A 14,899-nucleotide genomic window follows, 5' to 3' on the forward strand; every position below is an offset into this window, starting at 1 on the left:
TAGGCACAGGAAAGTGGCCGTCTAGGGCAGGAGAGCTGCCAGCCTGGCCACCCAGGAGCAGGTGTGCAAGAGAATCAAGGGGGTCCAGTGAGACCCCCGTCCCTGAGCCCTGAGCTTACAATGGCCGTCCTGGGTCAGACCAAAGGTCCATCTAGCCCAGTAGCCTGTCTGCCGACAGCGGCCAACCCTAGGGACCCTGGAGGGGATGGACCAAAGACAGTGACCAAGCCATTTGTCTCGTGCCATCCCTCTCCAGCCTTCCACAAACCTTGGGCAGGGACACCACTCTTACCCCCTGGCTAATACCACTCCATGGACCCAGCCTCCATGACTTGATCTCACTTCCCTTTAAACTCTGTTCCAGTTCTAGCCTTCACAGCCTCCTGCAGCAAGGAGTTCCACAGGTTGACTCTTTGCTTTGTGAAGAACAACTTTCTGTTACTAGTTTGAAGCCTGCTACCCATTCCTTTCCTTTGGTGTCCTCTAGTCCTTCTTTATGAGAACTAATGAAAAACTTTTCTGTATGCACCCTCTCCACCCAACTCCTGCTTTTAGAGACTTCTATCCTGTCCCCCCTCCGTCTCCTCTTTTCTAAGCTGAAAAGTCCCAGTCTCTTTAGCCTCTCTTCATATGGGACCTGTTCCAAACCCCTGATCATTTTAGTTGCCCTCCCCTCTCCCAGCCTCTCTCTTCCCCTCTCCCACCTCCTTTTCCCAGTCTCCCCCAGTTTTGTTCAATAAAGACAGATTCCATTTTGGAAGACATGTTATCTTTATTTTGTACATCAAGTAGAGGGGCTAGGGAAGGGTAAGTGGAAGGAGGTGAGGGAGGAATGGGGCATGAGCCCCTGATGGGGAGGACTGGGCTGGCTCTGCGGGCTTCTGGGGGTGGAAGCTCTCCTGCAGCCTCCCAATTGCCCCCTCTCCCCAGATGGCAGCCTGCGGCAAGTGCAGCTGGGCTGATGGCTGAGTGGTGTGATGTGCCCAGTGTGGGTACTCCGGGCAATCCAAGCCAGGACTGCTTTGCAAGCGGGGCACCCCTGAGAACTGTCTTTCCGGGCTGGGGGTCGGGACTCTTTAAGCACAGCCCTCGGCTAGCCTGAGACAGCATCTCCATGCTCTAAGTCCTCCTCTGATGCCCTGCCGGCACTGCTTCCGGCCATCCTTAACCTCGGTTCAGGGTCCACTTAATGTGGACATGCTAGTTCGAATTAGCAAAACGCTAATTCAAACTAGTTTTTAGTTCTTTTCTTGGGGAATAAGCTATCTCGAAACAGTTCTTTCAGGAGTTATTTTGAATCTAGTTATTTCAAACTAACTTCCTAGCATAGATGTCCCCTGACAATGAAGAAGTTTTTCCTAATGTCCAACCTAAGCCTCCCTTGGTGCCCATTTCCACCTCCTGTCAGAAAACATGATATAAAGACAACCAAGATGGGACTTCAATCCACAGCTATAGAGACTGATACTTTATCCAGTCAGTTACAGGGGCACCTATGAAAGATTATAACCCCACTGATCTAAGGTCGTTGCCCCCATGGAGCTGGCCTCCTGTGGCTTCCCGTTAACTTTCTAAGGCGCAAATCCTGCAAACATTGCGGCCCCTCAGGGGAGCTGGGCAGCTGTAGCCGGAGCCAGGAGGGGGCTCGCGTGTGCGGGAGCTGGAAGAAAGGAGGCTTATTGAAATCCTGCTCGCACTGAAGGCCAGGCCCGAGCCCCCCTGCCGGCGGGCGGTAGGTCTCCCGGCGCTGACCGCCCACGCTCCAGCACGTCTCTTGCCACGTCCCGGGGCAGCGCTTCGCGGGGATCGTGCCCGGGCGATGCCTGGCCCCGGCGGCTGCTGGCGGACTCCGGCCGTGCGAGGGCGCCGGGGCCGGGTGTCAGGTTTCCCGGAAGCGGCGCCGGGCTGGGGAGGCGGCGGCTGCCGGCAGCTGCATGCTGCGGGCCGGGCACTGAGCGGCGGCTGCAGGTGACAGCAGGGGATGGAGGCGCCGCGGCGGGAGAAGAAGCCCAACCCCCTGCAGGCGGCCAACCTCTGCTCCCGGCTCTTCTTCTGGTGAGTCCCCGGCCCGCGGGCTGCTCGGGCCGCCAGGAGCAGGCGTCGGAGCCAGGCGCGCACAGGAGCTCGCCCCGCGCCCAGGGTCCGCCCGGCGGCGCCTGCCCGGCCCGCGCTGCTCAGGGGCTCAGGCTCCCTCCCGGGCACGCGCTGGACAGAGCCGGGCAGGAGCTGCCGGCCGGGCTGGCGGGGGGGAGTGTGACCGCGGACAGAGCAGGGGGGAGGCTGTGCACATGGGGGGGGGGAGTGTGACCGCGGACAGAGCAGGGGGGGAGGCTGTGCACATGGGGGGGGGGAGTGTGACCGCGGACAGAGCAGGGGGGAGGCTGTGCACATGGGGGGGGGGGGAGTGTGACCGCGGACAGAGCAGGGGGGAGGCTGTGCACATGGGGGGGGTAGTGTTACCGCGGACAGAGCAGGGGGGGAGGCTGTGCACATGGGGGGGGGAGTGTTACCGCGGACAGAGCAGGGGGGAGGCTGTGCACATGGGGGGGGGGAGTGTTACCGCGGACAGAGCAGGGGGGGAGGCTGTGCACATGGGGGGGGGAGTGTTACCGCGGACAGAGCAGGGGGGGAGGCTGTGCACATGGGGGGGGAGTGTTACCGCGGACAGAGCAGGGGGGAGGCTGTGCACATGGGGGGGGGAGTGTTACCGCGGACAGAGCAGGGGGGGAGGCTGTGCACATGGGGGGGGGGGGGGGAGTGTTACCGCGGACAGAGCAGGGGGGGAGGCTGTGCACATGGGGGGGGGAGTGTTACCGCGGACAGAGTAGGGGGGGAGGCTGTGCACATGGGGGGGGGAGTGTTACCGCGGACAGAGTAGGGGGGGAGGCTGTGCACATGGGGGGGGGAGTGTTACCGCGGACAGAGTAGGGGGGGAGGCTGTGCACATGGGGGGGGAGTGTTACCGCGGACAGAGCAGGGGGGAGGCTGTGCACATGGGGGGGGAGTGTTACCGCGGACAGAGTAGGGGGGGAGGCTGTGCACATGGGGGGGGGGAGTGTTACCGCGGACAGAGTAGGGGGGGAGGCTGTGCACATGGGGGGGGAGTGTTACCGCGGACAGAGCAGGGGGGGAGGCTGTGCACGTGGGGGGGGGGAGTGTTACCGCGGACAGAGCAGGGGGGGAGGCTGTGCACATGGGGGGGGAGTGTTACCGCGGACAGAGCAGGGGGGGGAGGCTGTGCACATGGGGGGGGGGGGGGGGAGTGTTACCGCGGACAGAGCAGGGGGGGAGGCTGTGCACGTGGGGGGGGAGTGTTACCGCGGACAGAGCAGGGGGGAGGCTGTGCACATGGGGGGGGGAGTGTTATCGCGGACAGAGCAGGGGGGGAGGCTGTGCACATGGGGGGGGAGTGTTACCGCGGACAGAGCAGGGGGGAGGCTGTGCACGTGGGGGGGGAGTGTTACCGCGGACAGAGCAGGGGGGGAGGCTGTGCACGTGGGGGGGAGTGTTACCGCGGACAGAGCAGGGGGGAGGCTGTGCACGTGGGGGGGGGGGAGTGTTACCGCGGACAGAGCAGGGGGGAGGCTGTGCACGTGGGGGGGGAGTGTTACCGCGGACAGAGCAGGGGGGGAGGCTGTGCACGTGGGGGGGAGTGTTACCGCGGACAGAGCAGGGGGGAGGCTGTGCACGTGGGGGGGGAGTGTTACCGCGGACAGAGCAGGGGGGGAGGCTGTGCACGTGGGGGGAGTGTTACCGCGGACAGAGCAGGGGGGGAGGCTGTGCACGTGGGGGGGGAGTGTTACCGCGGACAGAGCAGGGGGGGAGGCTGTGCACGTGGGGGGGAGTGTTACCGCGGACAGAGCAGGGGGGGAGGCTGTGCACGTGGGGGGGGGGAGTGTTACCGCGGACAGAGCAGGGGGGGAGGCTGTGCACGTGGGGGGGGGAGTGTTACCGCGGACAGAGCAGGGGGGGAGGCTGTGCACGTGGGGGGGGGGGAGTGTTACCGCGGACAGAGCAGGGGGGGAGGCTGTGCACGTGGGGCCGGGGGCCTTTCGCTGGGACCAGCCCCCTTCTCCAAGCCTAGGTCAGGTCCCGTGCGACCCGCTCAGCCGGGCTGCCCCGCGTCCTTTAGCCTCCCGCCAGGCCGCTTCTCGCGGTCCGGACGAGCCAGAGCGCACAGCCGGGGGCAGGCTGGTGGAGCTGCCAACCTCCGCTGCTCGCTGGGCTGATGCTGTGCGCCCGTGGGAGGGCAGGGGGGCGGCAGCGCCATCGCGAATAGGTAGCCTGCGATGCTCGCTGCTGTGCGGAATTGCCTCGTTGGGGACTGATTTCAGCCCCCGGCATGATGTTGTTCTGTGTAGTAAATGGAAAAAGGGAATGTGCTACTTGGGTCACAGCTTCTTGTCTGAGCCACCTGTGCTTAGGTCAGTTGTGATGCAAGTTGTCAGCAATTTTCAAACAAGCTGTTTCTTCCACTTACGCAATGAGCAGAGGCGAACCAGTCACTTGTTCCTTCTAACGAAATCTGCCCTACCTCGAGCAAACTCCTGGTTTATTTTTTGTTTTTTAAATGAGATCCCTTAAGTAGCACGTGGCTCTCTGGGGAATCTTGCATAGCAATACCCAATTATTAGCTGGCTGCTTCCTACAGTATCGTTCCTGACTATTGGTTGTTCCGTTTATCCTCTGGGGATCCACGTGTTGAGGCTAAATTTAAAGTGGACTGACTGCTAAGGAACTGCTTAGAAACTGTTTCAATTGAAGTAGGCAGTTAACATTTCTGCAGTCATCGGACAAAGGAGAACTAGTATGTCACGAATTGTTAAAATGAGCCATCAATTTGGAGTCTCTGGAGACCATCATCTTTAGCAACTGCCTTGTCTGTTCTCATTATTCAAATTGGGAGTAATTAAAAATATGTGGTTTAAAAATGTTTTTATTTGTGCTTCAGAAATGTCTTGTGCACTAATACATGGTAAAACATGTACCCTAAGCTCCAAAACTACATCCCATGAGTGGCATTGGGAGGGAGATTGTGATAATTGCTGTTTTTCTTAAGTCCCGACTACTGGATTCATGTGAATACATTAGAATCTTTGCTTCAATTGTTTATAAAAAAGAAAGTTTCTAGCGATTGTAGTTGTAGAGAGAAGAATGGAAACGAGTCCCCCATACTTGGTACTCTAAAGTAGTGTTTTTCAAACCTGCTAGGCTGTGTATTCCTTTCTAAATAATTCAATCTACATGTACCCCCATCTGAGACAGGCAGAAGTGACCCATTGGGTGGAATGTGGGATTACATGCTCCCCCAATGTCTGCCTTTTTTCATCTTCTAGTTACAATTTTTTATTAACCCCCCCTACCCTGACAGATTGGTTGACAGTGGTCCCTCTCGTTCTTTCCATCCACACGTGGAATACATCTTGTTATATGCATTGAGGCATATGTGGATATGTATCACTAGTATAGACAAATGTTGCTGGCAATGATTGAGCTGTGGGAGCTCTGCTGATCAGCTGGGCAGCATCTGAATCTCTCCTGAGTAGCTCCCCAAACACTCAGTGTATGGGGAACACTACTGGGTGGGCTGCTGAGGTAAAGGAAGTAGAGGTGGTGCTCCCATCCTGAGCCCCACCGTGTGGGGTGGGCCTGAACTACCTGGCATTGCTGCTTGCCCCCTAGATGTTCCGCTGTGCTCCCGTGGGAGGGGGAGAGGGGGAGGGAAGAGGGAGGAGAGCTACACTCATGGGATGTAGTTCTGGAGCCTAGGGTACATGTTTTACCATGTATTAGTACACAAGACGATAGCATTTCTGAAGTACAAATAATTACAAAAACATTTTTAAACCACATATTTTTAATTACTCCCAATTTGAATAATGAAAATAGACAAGGCAGTCACTAAAAATGATCGTCTCCAGAGACTCCAAATTCATGGCTCATTTTTAACAATGCATGACATACTAGTTTGAAAACATCTATACTGAATATAATGTGTTTCTGCCTTTATAGGATTTTTCTCCCATACCTCCTGACAAGAGCTCCCATGCCCCTAGGGATATGTGTACCACAGTTTGAAAACCACTGCCCTAAAGACTTAAACAAACAGAAGGCAAATAAAAAGAACCCAATATTAGTCTCACGTTTTGTTTTGTTTTGTTTTTCAGCAGACCATATGACTTTTTGGGGCCTGACTCAAATGTTACAAACATGGTTTTGTAACATTTGGGGTTGGAAATACTGGGCATGAGTCACTGGAAGTTTTGAAAGAGCTGTGTAAACTGTGACCTGTCGCCATAGAGGCCCATACATCCCCTTAAGCACTACGGCTCCAGTTGGAGTTGTGCTAATGTTGGGTTTATGCTAGGGATGTAAGTAACTAGTCGACTAGTCCGTCAACTAGTCACTTTCTCCACCTTGCTGCCTCTGCCAGCAGGGGAGGGGGAGAGGAGAAACAGGAGCCGGTGCTGGGGAGAGCTGGCTTAAAAGCTGGTTTCCCCCAGCACCGTCTTTGTAGGGCTCAGAGGAGGCAGGAGGGTAGCAGGGATAGGGCGTGAGCTGGGAATCAGCTGCTGGATCTTAATACATTTAAAAAGCAGAAGCATGGAGTGGGGAGGCTGGGTCTGGCATGAGCCAGGACAATTGATTCTTGGCTCACTCCGGATCCCTCCCCGCTATGCACCAGCCTTTTAAACATATTAAGAGCTGGCAGGCTCTTAATACATTTAAAAGGTTGGTGTGCAGTGGCAGGGGGGAAGGGAGCCGGGAGGAGCTGAGAATCAGCTGTCCTCATGTGTTGGGTCCCGCCACTGCACTTCAGTCTTTTAAACGTATTAAGAGCCTGCCGGCTCTTTATACATTTTAAAGGCAGAGTCGCAGTGGAGTTAACTCCTGGGGCCGGGAGCTGACCCTGCTGCAGCTTCCCCACTTATTGACTAGTTGATGGAAATTCCATCCCTAATGTATGCCGGGGCTGGGCAATAATTTTTGTAGGAGGGGCCACTTTACCTGTTGGTAGTGGTTGCAGGCCAGCTCTGGGAGGGGTGGGGCCTTAGGTAAAAGGAGTGGCTCTCCCTAGGCACTGTGTGCGGGGCAGGGAGACTTTGTGTGTTACCCCGTAGGGTGGGGAAGCACAGAAGTTCTCTCCTTCCTCCCACCCTGCCTGGGGCACACAGCACCCACAGAGAACTGCCAGCCATTTTGAACAGCTGGCGGTTCTCTCTGGTGCCACATGCCCCTGATGGGGAGAGGATACTTGGTGCACTACCCCACACCCTGGGTCTTGATTGGACTGGTGGCGGGGGCGAGGCAGGGCGGACTGCGGGATGGATCAAATGGCTTGTTGGGCTGTATCAGGCCTGTGGGCCATATCTTGCCCATACCTTTGACTATGCCCTTGATTTACGTCTTTCTTTTGCAGTAATCTCAGGTTCAATGGGGCATTACTGCTCTTTCCACCAAATAAAGCTCCCCTAGTAAGGAAATCCTGCACTCTGCCTAGGGAAGTATACAAAATTCATCTGCTTATTTCTTAGCTTCTCCAGTTTTAAAGCTTCCTTAGGAGCTTGGAGCACTAGTATCTTGGGCCTCATTCATATATGTAGGTAGGTGAATCAAGCTTCAGAGGCAGATTTCCTCCTTCTCTAGAAGTGAAGGCTTTTTTGTCTAATTTTGTTTACCTATGCATGTTTTAGTGGTGGAAGAAAAATGCAAGGTATGGATTTTTATTCTGACTTATAATTCATCCATTCTAAAGTGCCTCTTTAAAACTTGAGAATTTAAAAAAGTCTATTTTACATCTATTATGTTGTTTTCCCAGGCTTAAGTATTGTAAATAAATCAACAATGAGTAGGGTACATCTACACAGCAACATTATTTCAACATAACTTAGTCCGCGACTACACAGCAGGCAGTTATTTCAAAATATTGTCAAGCTGGAGGACTTCTTACTCCGACTCCTGTAACCATCATTGTTTGAGGAGTAAGGGAAGTCGGAGGAAGAGTGATCTATTTGGAAATAAGTGCTGTGTAGATGCTCCCAATTTCAAAATAAATTATTTAAAAATAAGCCACCCAATGGATGTAGCTCAATTTGCATAGCTATTTTTAGTGAAGCCCTGCTGTGTAGGCACACTCTTAGGGGCCCAAATTGCATAGCTTATTTTAAGTTAATTTCGAAATAGCTTGTTTCAAAATTTGGTGCTGTTTATACAGTACTTATTTCAAAATAAATCACTTTTCCAAAATGTCCCTTACCCCTCATGGAACGAGGCTTACATGGAATGAGGGATGTTGGACTAGCGAGCCCATTATATTTTGAAATAACTGGCGTGCTCAAAAGACGCGGTATAGCTATTTTGGGATATTGGAGGAATCCCGAAATAGTGCTGCAGTGTAGACATAGCCTTTTTGTTCCATGGATTGCATCTAGACAGACTCCCACATTGTTGCAGAACCTGTTAATTTCACTGGTACTCAATAGCCACACAGAATCCCACTAATTTATATCATATGGCAGGATCAAGGCCATGCGCTTAAAGTAAATTTCTCTTCAAAATTTGTATATAGAGGCCCCAAATCACCATGTTTTTATTTAAATTAAATCAAAATAGGTGTAATTACATTAAAGACATTTTGTAATCTTTCTCCCTTTACCCTCCTAAAATAAATCTTCATGTTTTAGGCCTTATCTACTCAACATTGTCCCTTTAAGTCACTTCACTTGTCCTATACTGTATGTGTCGTTATCAACTACATCACTTAATTCTTACTGAACAACTGAGGGAAAAAATACTATGGTATTGAATGTTTGCTCATTGGAAAGTTCACTTGTAATGATGGCTTAAGTGGTGTAAACTCATTATTAAGGACCTGTATCTTTTAGAAAACTGACAGAATTTATTCTGTGTTTATCCCAGAAAAGGATAAAAATGTCTTCAATAGATTAATTAAAAAACTTAAGGGATTTTATGTTTCTGTATACATCCACTAACCAATCTATTCCTGAAAGTTTCCTGTAGATGACAGAAACATCACTGCCTTAAAAAGTTGTTTCGTATAGCTTTGTCTGCTTTCAAATTGGAAGGAAGAAAAACAGAGAGTGCAGAGAATAATAACAAATGGCTGAAGAAGTCCCTTTAAACCTGTATTTGTGTTGTTCCACAAAAATATATGTTATTAAGTGAAACTTTTTAATCTTTCATTCAATATAAAATTAAGGTATCGGGCTGTATGATTCACACTGAAAAAATACATGCTTCCCCATTATTTAAAACCTTATAATTTTCTATCTTTCTTTCTCCTTTCTGTTGGGGGAGGGGTGCCAGTTTTCTTTTATGTCCTCCTTCCCCCACCCCCTTCAAGATATGGGTTACATAACACTAATCTGCCAGGTAATCAGAAGGATCATAGCTACATAACCCTAATCTGCCTGGTAACCAGAGGGCTCGTAAGGGGAGTTCACCCTTCCCCCAGGGCTCTCTGTGTGCATGTCATCTGCACAACCCAGCGGTGCTAGGGCGACAGCTAGCAGGCTGTTTGGCCTTGTAGGTGGTCTGGGGCAGAAACCAGCCTAGTTGCTGACAGCCCTTTGTGGTGCAGCAATCCAGTTTCACAGCTCTGATGACTGCTATCATTGGGTTTATTTTGTTTAGTTAGGAGTCTGCAGCAGGACCAGTCATACACACACGTATATGTACCATCTTGTCCTCCAGTCTGCACGCCACACGCAGGACGGCGTGTCAAGCATAGAAGAAAGGAAGAAAGAAGACCAGAGACAAGAAGACTGTCCACTTACCTGGCTTCTGCAACTCTGTCCCGTCTCTGTTCCTTTTTCTCAGTCTGGAGATGTTCACCTATCTCTTTTCTCCGGACATTGAGACAGTGGTAGGACTGTTTAAATCAGTGTTTCTTAAACTTTTTAAGACTGAGGAACACCAAACAATTTTTTTTATGAGGAATACCAAAGATTTTTTTGAACCATTTGAACCATTTGAGCCATTGAACCATTTGAACCATTTGAGCCATTTGAACTCTGTTCTCTCCGCGTATGGTGACCATATTTTCTGAACCAACATTAGGGACACATTAGCCATACCCCCTGACCTCAGTTAACCATGCCCCTGACTCTCGGGCTCAAGATGGACACATGACCAGAAGTAAAAGGTGTCGTGTGACCTCCTCTAAGAACTTTTCCCACTATCCTCCTACCAATAGGAATGAGTTTGGACCCCACCGAAGCCCCCTCATGCAACTATCCTGCAATTGCATTAACCCAATTTGTATCACATTAACTGGGGGAGGGGGGAGGGGAGAGGCTGGGGGAAGTGTTCCCTCTAAGATTTTCCTCTCATGAGCAGAATGAATTTTGTGTTGTGCACTAGTATTGAGTTCATGTGGCTTGTTTGGATGTGCCACTGTGGCACCCAAGTTATTAATAAATATCTTATAAATCTCTACCTTTTCCCTCTGCTGCCCTGTCTCCTCCCCTTATTCAATCAGCTCCCCCAGTGCCTGCTGCCACCCAACCCCTCACCCTCCTCTGCTGTCCTGACTCCTTCCCTTCTGATTGCACTCAGCCCTTGTGGGACCAAACCCCTTGCACCAGCACCTCTCTCCCCCCTGTACCCAAGACTCCAGTAGCCCCAGTCTGATCATGTGTAGCTACCCCTCCTCATCTCCTCTTCTAACATTTCCCTCTACACACCTGCCCTGCCTCTCTCCTCTGGTGCTGGTCCCTCCCCTGCAGGTGTCTGCCCTTTTGCTTCACTCCCAGAATCCTCTGGCACCTGCACCTTCCCATACCCCTGCACCCTCCTGGTGCCTTTCCCTTCCCTCACAGCCCCTGCCCACCTTGCCCTCTTTCTCCCTGATGCCCATCCCCTCACTACCCTCTGCCCCAGTTCCTCTCATGCCCCTCTGCGCCCTCACACATGACTTGCTCCATCCCCTCCTTCCTCATGTCCACCCCTCCTTTCAACCCTTCTCCCAGCACCTCCCCCTCCCCTCCCCTTCCTCCCTCTTGCCCCCAATTCTCCTCTCCTCTCCCAACATCACTCTGTCCCCTTCATTTCTTCCCCCCCCCCGGCTCCCTCCCTCCTTCCTCCTGCCCTTTTCCTCATTGTCTCCACTTGGCCCCCTGGCATTTGTCTCTCTTCCATCCTGTCCCTTGGTGCCTTCCTCTTTCTTTTCCTACCCTGTCCCCCTCCCCTCAGCATAAGCCCCTTCCTCTCCCACCCCTTCTTCCCCCTAGTTCTCTCCATGCCCCTCCCCTACCTTTTGCCTTCCAGTTTGCGGGGCTGGAGTCCGTGGTCGGGCCCCAGAAGTCCCCGCATCCCCAGCCCCAGCAGGACCGCTTGCCGGACCTGGAGCTGTGCCTCCCGTGGTGCTAATTTTAGTGCAGTCCAGTCCCTGCACCAGCTTTGGCTCCCATTAGGAGGATTGTTGTGGGGAGGGGAGAAACCCCCCCACCTCACCAGACCCGGCTTGCAGAGCATGGCAGGGCTAGCAGGTTTGTGCACTGCCGCTCCCCTGGCGGGGGAGAAAGGGCATTGCACAGAGCGCACCGGCAGAGCCCGAACATACCCCGCTCTGCAGCACTCCAGCCGGGCTCTGCACGCTCCCTGCTGGGACTCTGGCAGCAGCTCCCAGGAGCGGCTTGCTGGGTTTGACCCCCAACCAGCGCCCTTCTCCCTCCAGCAGCGGTGGTGGCCACCTGTGGATGGAGGAGGCTGGGCTAGCAGCCGCACACAGCAGAGGCAGTCCCATGGCGGGAGGGAAGGGCCACGCGGGGGAGAGTAGGGTTGCCGGCCGGCGGCGCGTGCACTGCACGTGAACTTGGAGTTCTGGACACTGCACGCCACTGGCAGTGGCCCTGGGAGCCCGCGCAAAGCACCAAAGGAGCTGCTTAGGTGCTGGGTGGAGGCGGGGAGTTGCTGCAGCGCTGCGCTAGTGCTGGGTGTCTTTAAATCTGCGACTGTCCTGGGGAAAAAAGGGACATATGATTACTATATCTCTGCGGCACACCTCCTACTGCCTCGTGGCACGCTGGTGTGCCGTGAAACACACTTTAAGAAACACTGGTTTAAATCATTCCTGTTTGGGGTTCTGGTCTATTCCAGGCTTCATCATGACAACTGGATTTTATGTTTGCTTTCTAAGTTTAGTGTTTTGTTAAATAAACCAGTATTGCTTTAGCTATTTTTGTTGACTTGATTAATGCACAGTGATACAGATATGGTGCAGGTGCAGAACCTGTGTCCCAATAGGCAGGATTCAGTCCTGGTCTAACATTTCTATGGGTTGTGGACTGAAAAATTGTGAGCTCAGGAACAAAACAAACAAACAGTGTCACGTCCATGGACGTCACATCCATTGAATGCAAGCAAGCAATTATTTTATAATGGTGTCACTGGTATAATGTTAATTGAGTGATAATTTATTTAACTCCGAGGTTACTATAAAATGACATCTTGCCTGCTAATTGGTAGAAGTTATGAAAATAAGGGCAACAGTAAGAATTTTTTTAAAGAAATTTTCGGTGGAATTATTTACAGTAGCACAGAGATTAATAAAATCCAAAATAGTTTCTTTGATATTTTTTGCCCTGTGCTTTTGTGTTTGCAGGATCATCCTTATGGGAAGAATAAAGGCTTGGCGGGAATAATTTGAATGGCTTGGTTATTTTCCTTAACAATTAGAAGACAATTGAGTTAGCGCCACTGGTTAGTTTGTCAGTTTGGACAGTAAAGATAATTTTGTTTTGGAAAATTGTTTCCATTTTAACATGTTTGGTACAAGGGCATAGAATTAAGATAGGCATGTCTCAGGCCTTGTTTTTGCTAGGTTAAAAGATGCGGTGTAAAATTTAGGAAGACAAGACTGTAGCTTTTCACACAAATTAGCATGTTGAGTTAAAGATTTGGGGTTTACCATGAGTCCACTTTTTGTCAGAGTCTCTCCTACATTGTGCTTGTAATTGCTCATTTGAGTTTGTCTGGCTTGTGGTATAAATCAAATGCTTTATATAACACCGACAGGTGGGACCTTAGTGCATGAGCCTCTACAAAGTGAGCTGAAAGCCAGCTGGCTCTCAGCTAAGGCTGTAGAGCAGACTCATTCTTTTTCTCTGTAAGTGGTCTAAATGCCACTACATGGGACAGTGCCCCACACCCATAGGTGTATGGGTTACACTTAAAGAAAATTTTTTTTTGCCTCTATGTTTTATCAATCAGACTTACAGTCTTATTGAAGAAATACATCAGGTATGTGTTGTGTGGTTCAATTAATTTAGATCCAAGGGAAACCAGGACACTCCAGAGAGATTTAACCACTTTCTTATTTATTGCAAGCTTTAAGCAGTTAATATAGTTGTTACATTTTTACAAGCCTTAAAAACAAACAATTACTACACAATTTAAACCTTAAATACTATAAATTCTAAAGCAATTAGTACAGTGCAGAACAATGCAAAATCAATTAATAGAAGATTTATTATACAGTAATTACTCATTTAACATGTGCCCGCATAACACCGTCCTCAAAATAACACGAAAATAATCAAGTGGCGGACTACTTCACGAGGTGGTATAAGTTGGTGAAAACAGTGGTCATACGCATGAGTGGATGAATACACGTGGAATTAGCGCTCCTCCGCTCACTCACGTGTTTGTTTATATTTGTGTTTTAACAAACCGCGATGACTTGTGTTGCTAGATACCTTGCTGTGAAGTGTACAAAGTACATGTATTATCCCTTATCATGAGTGGAAAGCGTAAGGAAAGTTATATATCTGCTTCTGGAAGTAAAAAGCATAGAAGAGAAACTTGAAGTGATTAAGCAAATTGAAAAAGGTGAACGTAATTGTGATATCTCCTGCGCTTTGAATATGCATGAGTCTAGTGTGCGCACAATCCGTGCCCAACCTGAGAAAATTAAGAAAAGTTGCAAAAATGCAACACCAGTGAGTGCTAAGAAGGTTGTTCGTACACAGTCTAACCTAATGAAAAATATGGGGAGGCGATTGTCTATGTGGATTGAAGACCAAACAGAATGAAAGATGCCACTGAGTTTGGCTATTTTTCAGGAAAAAAACAAAGCTTTATATGATGCTGTTAAATTAGAACTGAATGAAGCCGATGCCAAGCCTTTTAATGCAAGTCACGGTTAGTTTGAACTCTTTAAAAAGTGTTCAAACATAGATAATATAAAAATAACTGGAGAGGCTGCTGCTGCTGACATGGAGGCTGCAGATCATTCCCAGCAATATTTGAAACTATTATAAAGGAAGGTGGCTATTCGTCTAAAGAGGTGTTTAACCTGGATGAAACAGGACTCTACTGGAAGTGCATGCCAGCACGCACATATATGTCTCATGTCTGAAGCTTATGCACCTGGCTTTAAGGCCGCAAAGGATCGTATGACTGTGATGCTATGCGCCAATGCCAGCGGGGAGTGCAAGCTCAAACCAGTAGTAGTTTACTGTTCAGGCAACCCTAGAGCTTTAGCTGGGTATTCAAAGGATCATCTTCCTCTTGTTTGGATATTTAATCCAAAAGTATGGATAACTGCAAGCATCTTCACAGACTATTTCTGCAAATGCCTAACTGCTGAGTTGAAAGACTATTGTTTGCAAGAAAATCTTGCTTTCAAAATGTTACTTGTTCTAGATAATGCACCAGGTCATCCTCCTTGCCTTATTGATCTGTCAGAAAACATTTGAGTGTTATTTTTACCCCCCAATACAATCTCGTTAATACAACCTCTTGATCAAGGAGTGATAGCTGCTTTCAAGGCGTATTACCTGCACTTTATGTTTGCTAGGCTTATAAGGGAGACAGATGGCAAGAATAAGCCTACAATCAAGGAATTTTGGAGAAAATTTAACATTAAAGATGCTAT

General features: G+C 50.3%; 1 protein-coding gene across 1 annotated transcript in view; it reads left to right on the forward strand.

The window, feature by feature from the left end:
• Nucleotides 1–1,768: 1,768 nt before the first annotated feature.
• Nucleotides 1,769–14,899, forward strand: part of ABCC4 (ATP binding cassette subfamily C member 4 (PEL blood group)) — a 210,620-nt gene continuing 197,489 nt past the window's right edge. The window contains exon 1 of the mRNA XM_075918815.2: nucleotides 1,769–2,055. Within this exon, the coding sequence (XP_075774930.2) occupies nucleotides 1,982–2,055 (74 nt within the window). The 5' untranslated portion in view covers nucleotides 1,769–1,981. The remainder of the gene's footprint in view (nucleotides 2,056–14,899) is intronic.

This window comes from Pelodiscus sinensis, chromosome 1 (assembly GCF_052426305.1).
Source record: "Pelodiscus sinensis isolate ZL-2025 chromosome 1, ASM5242630v1, whole genome shotgun sequence".
Taxonomy (NCBI): Eukaryota; Metazoa; Chordata; order Testudines; family Trionychidae; genus Pelodiscus; species Pelodiscus sinensis.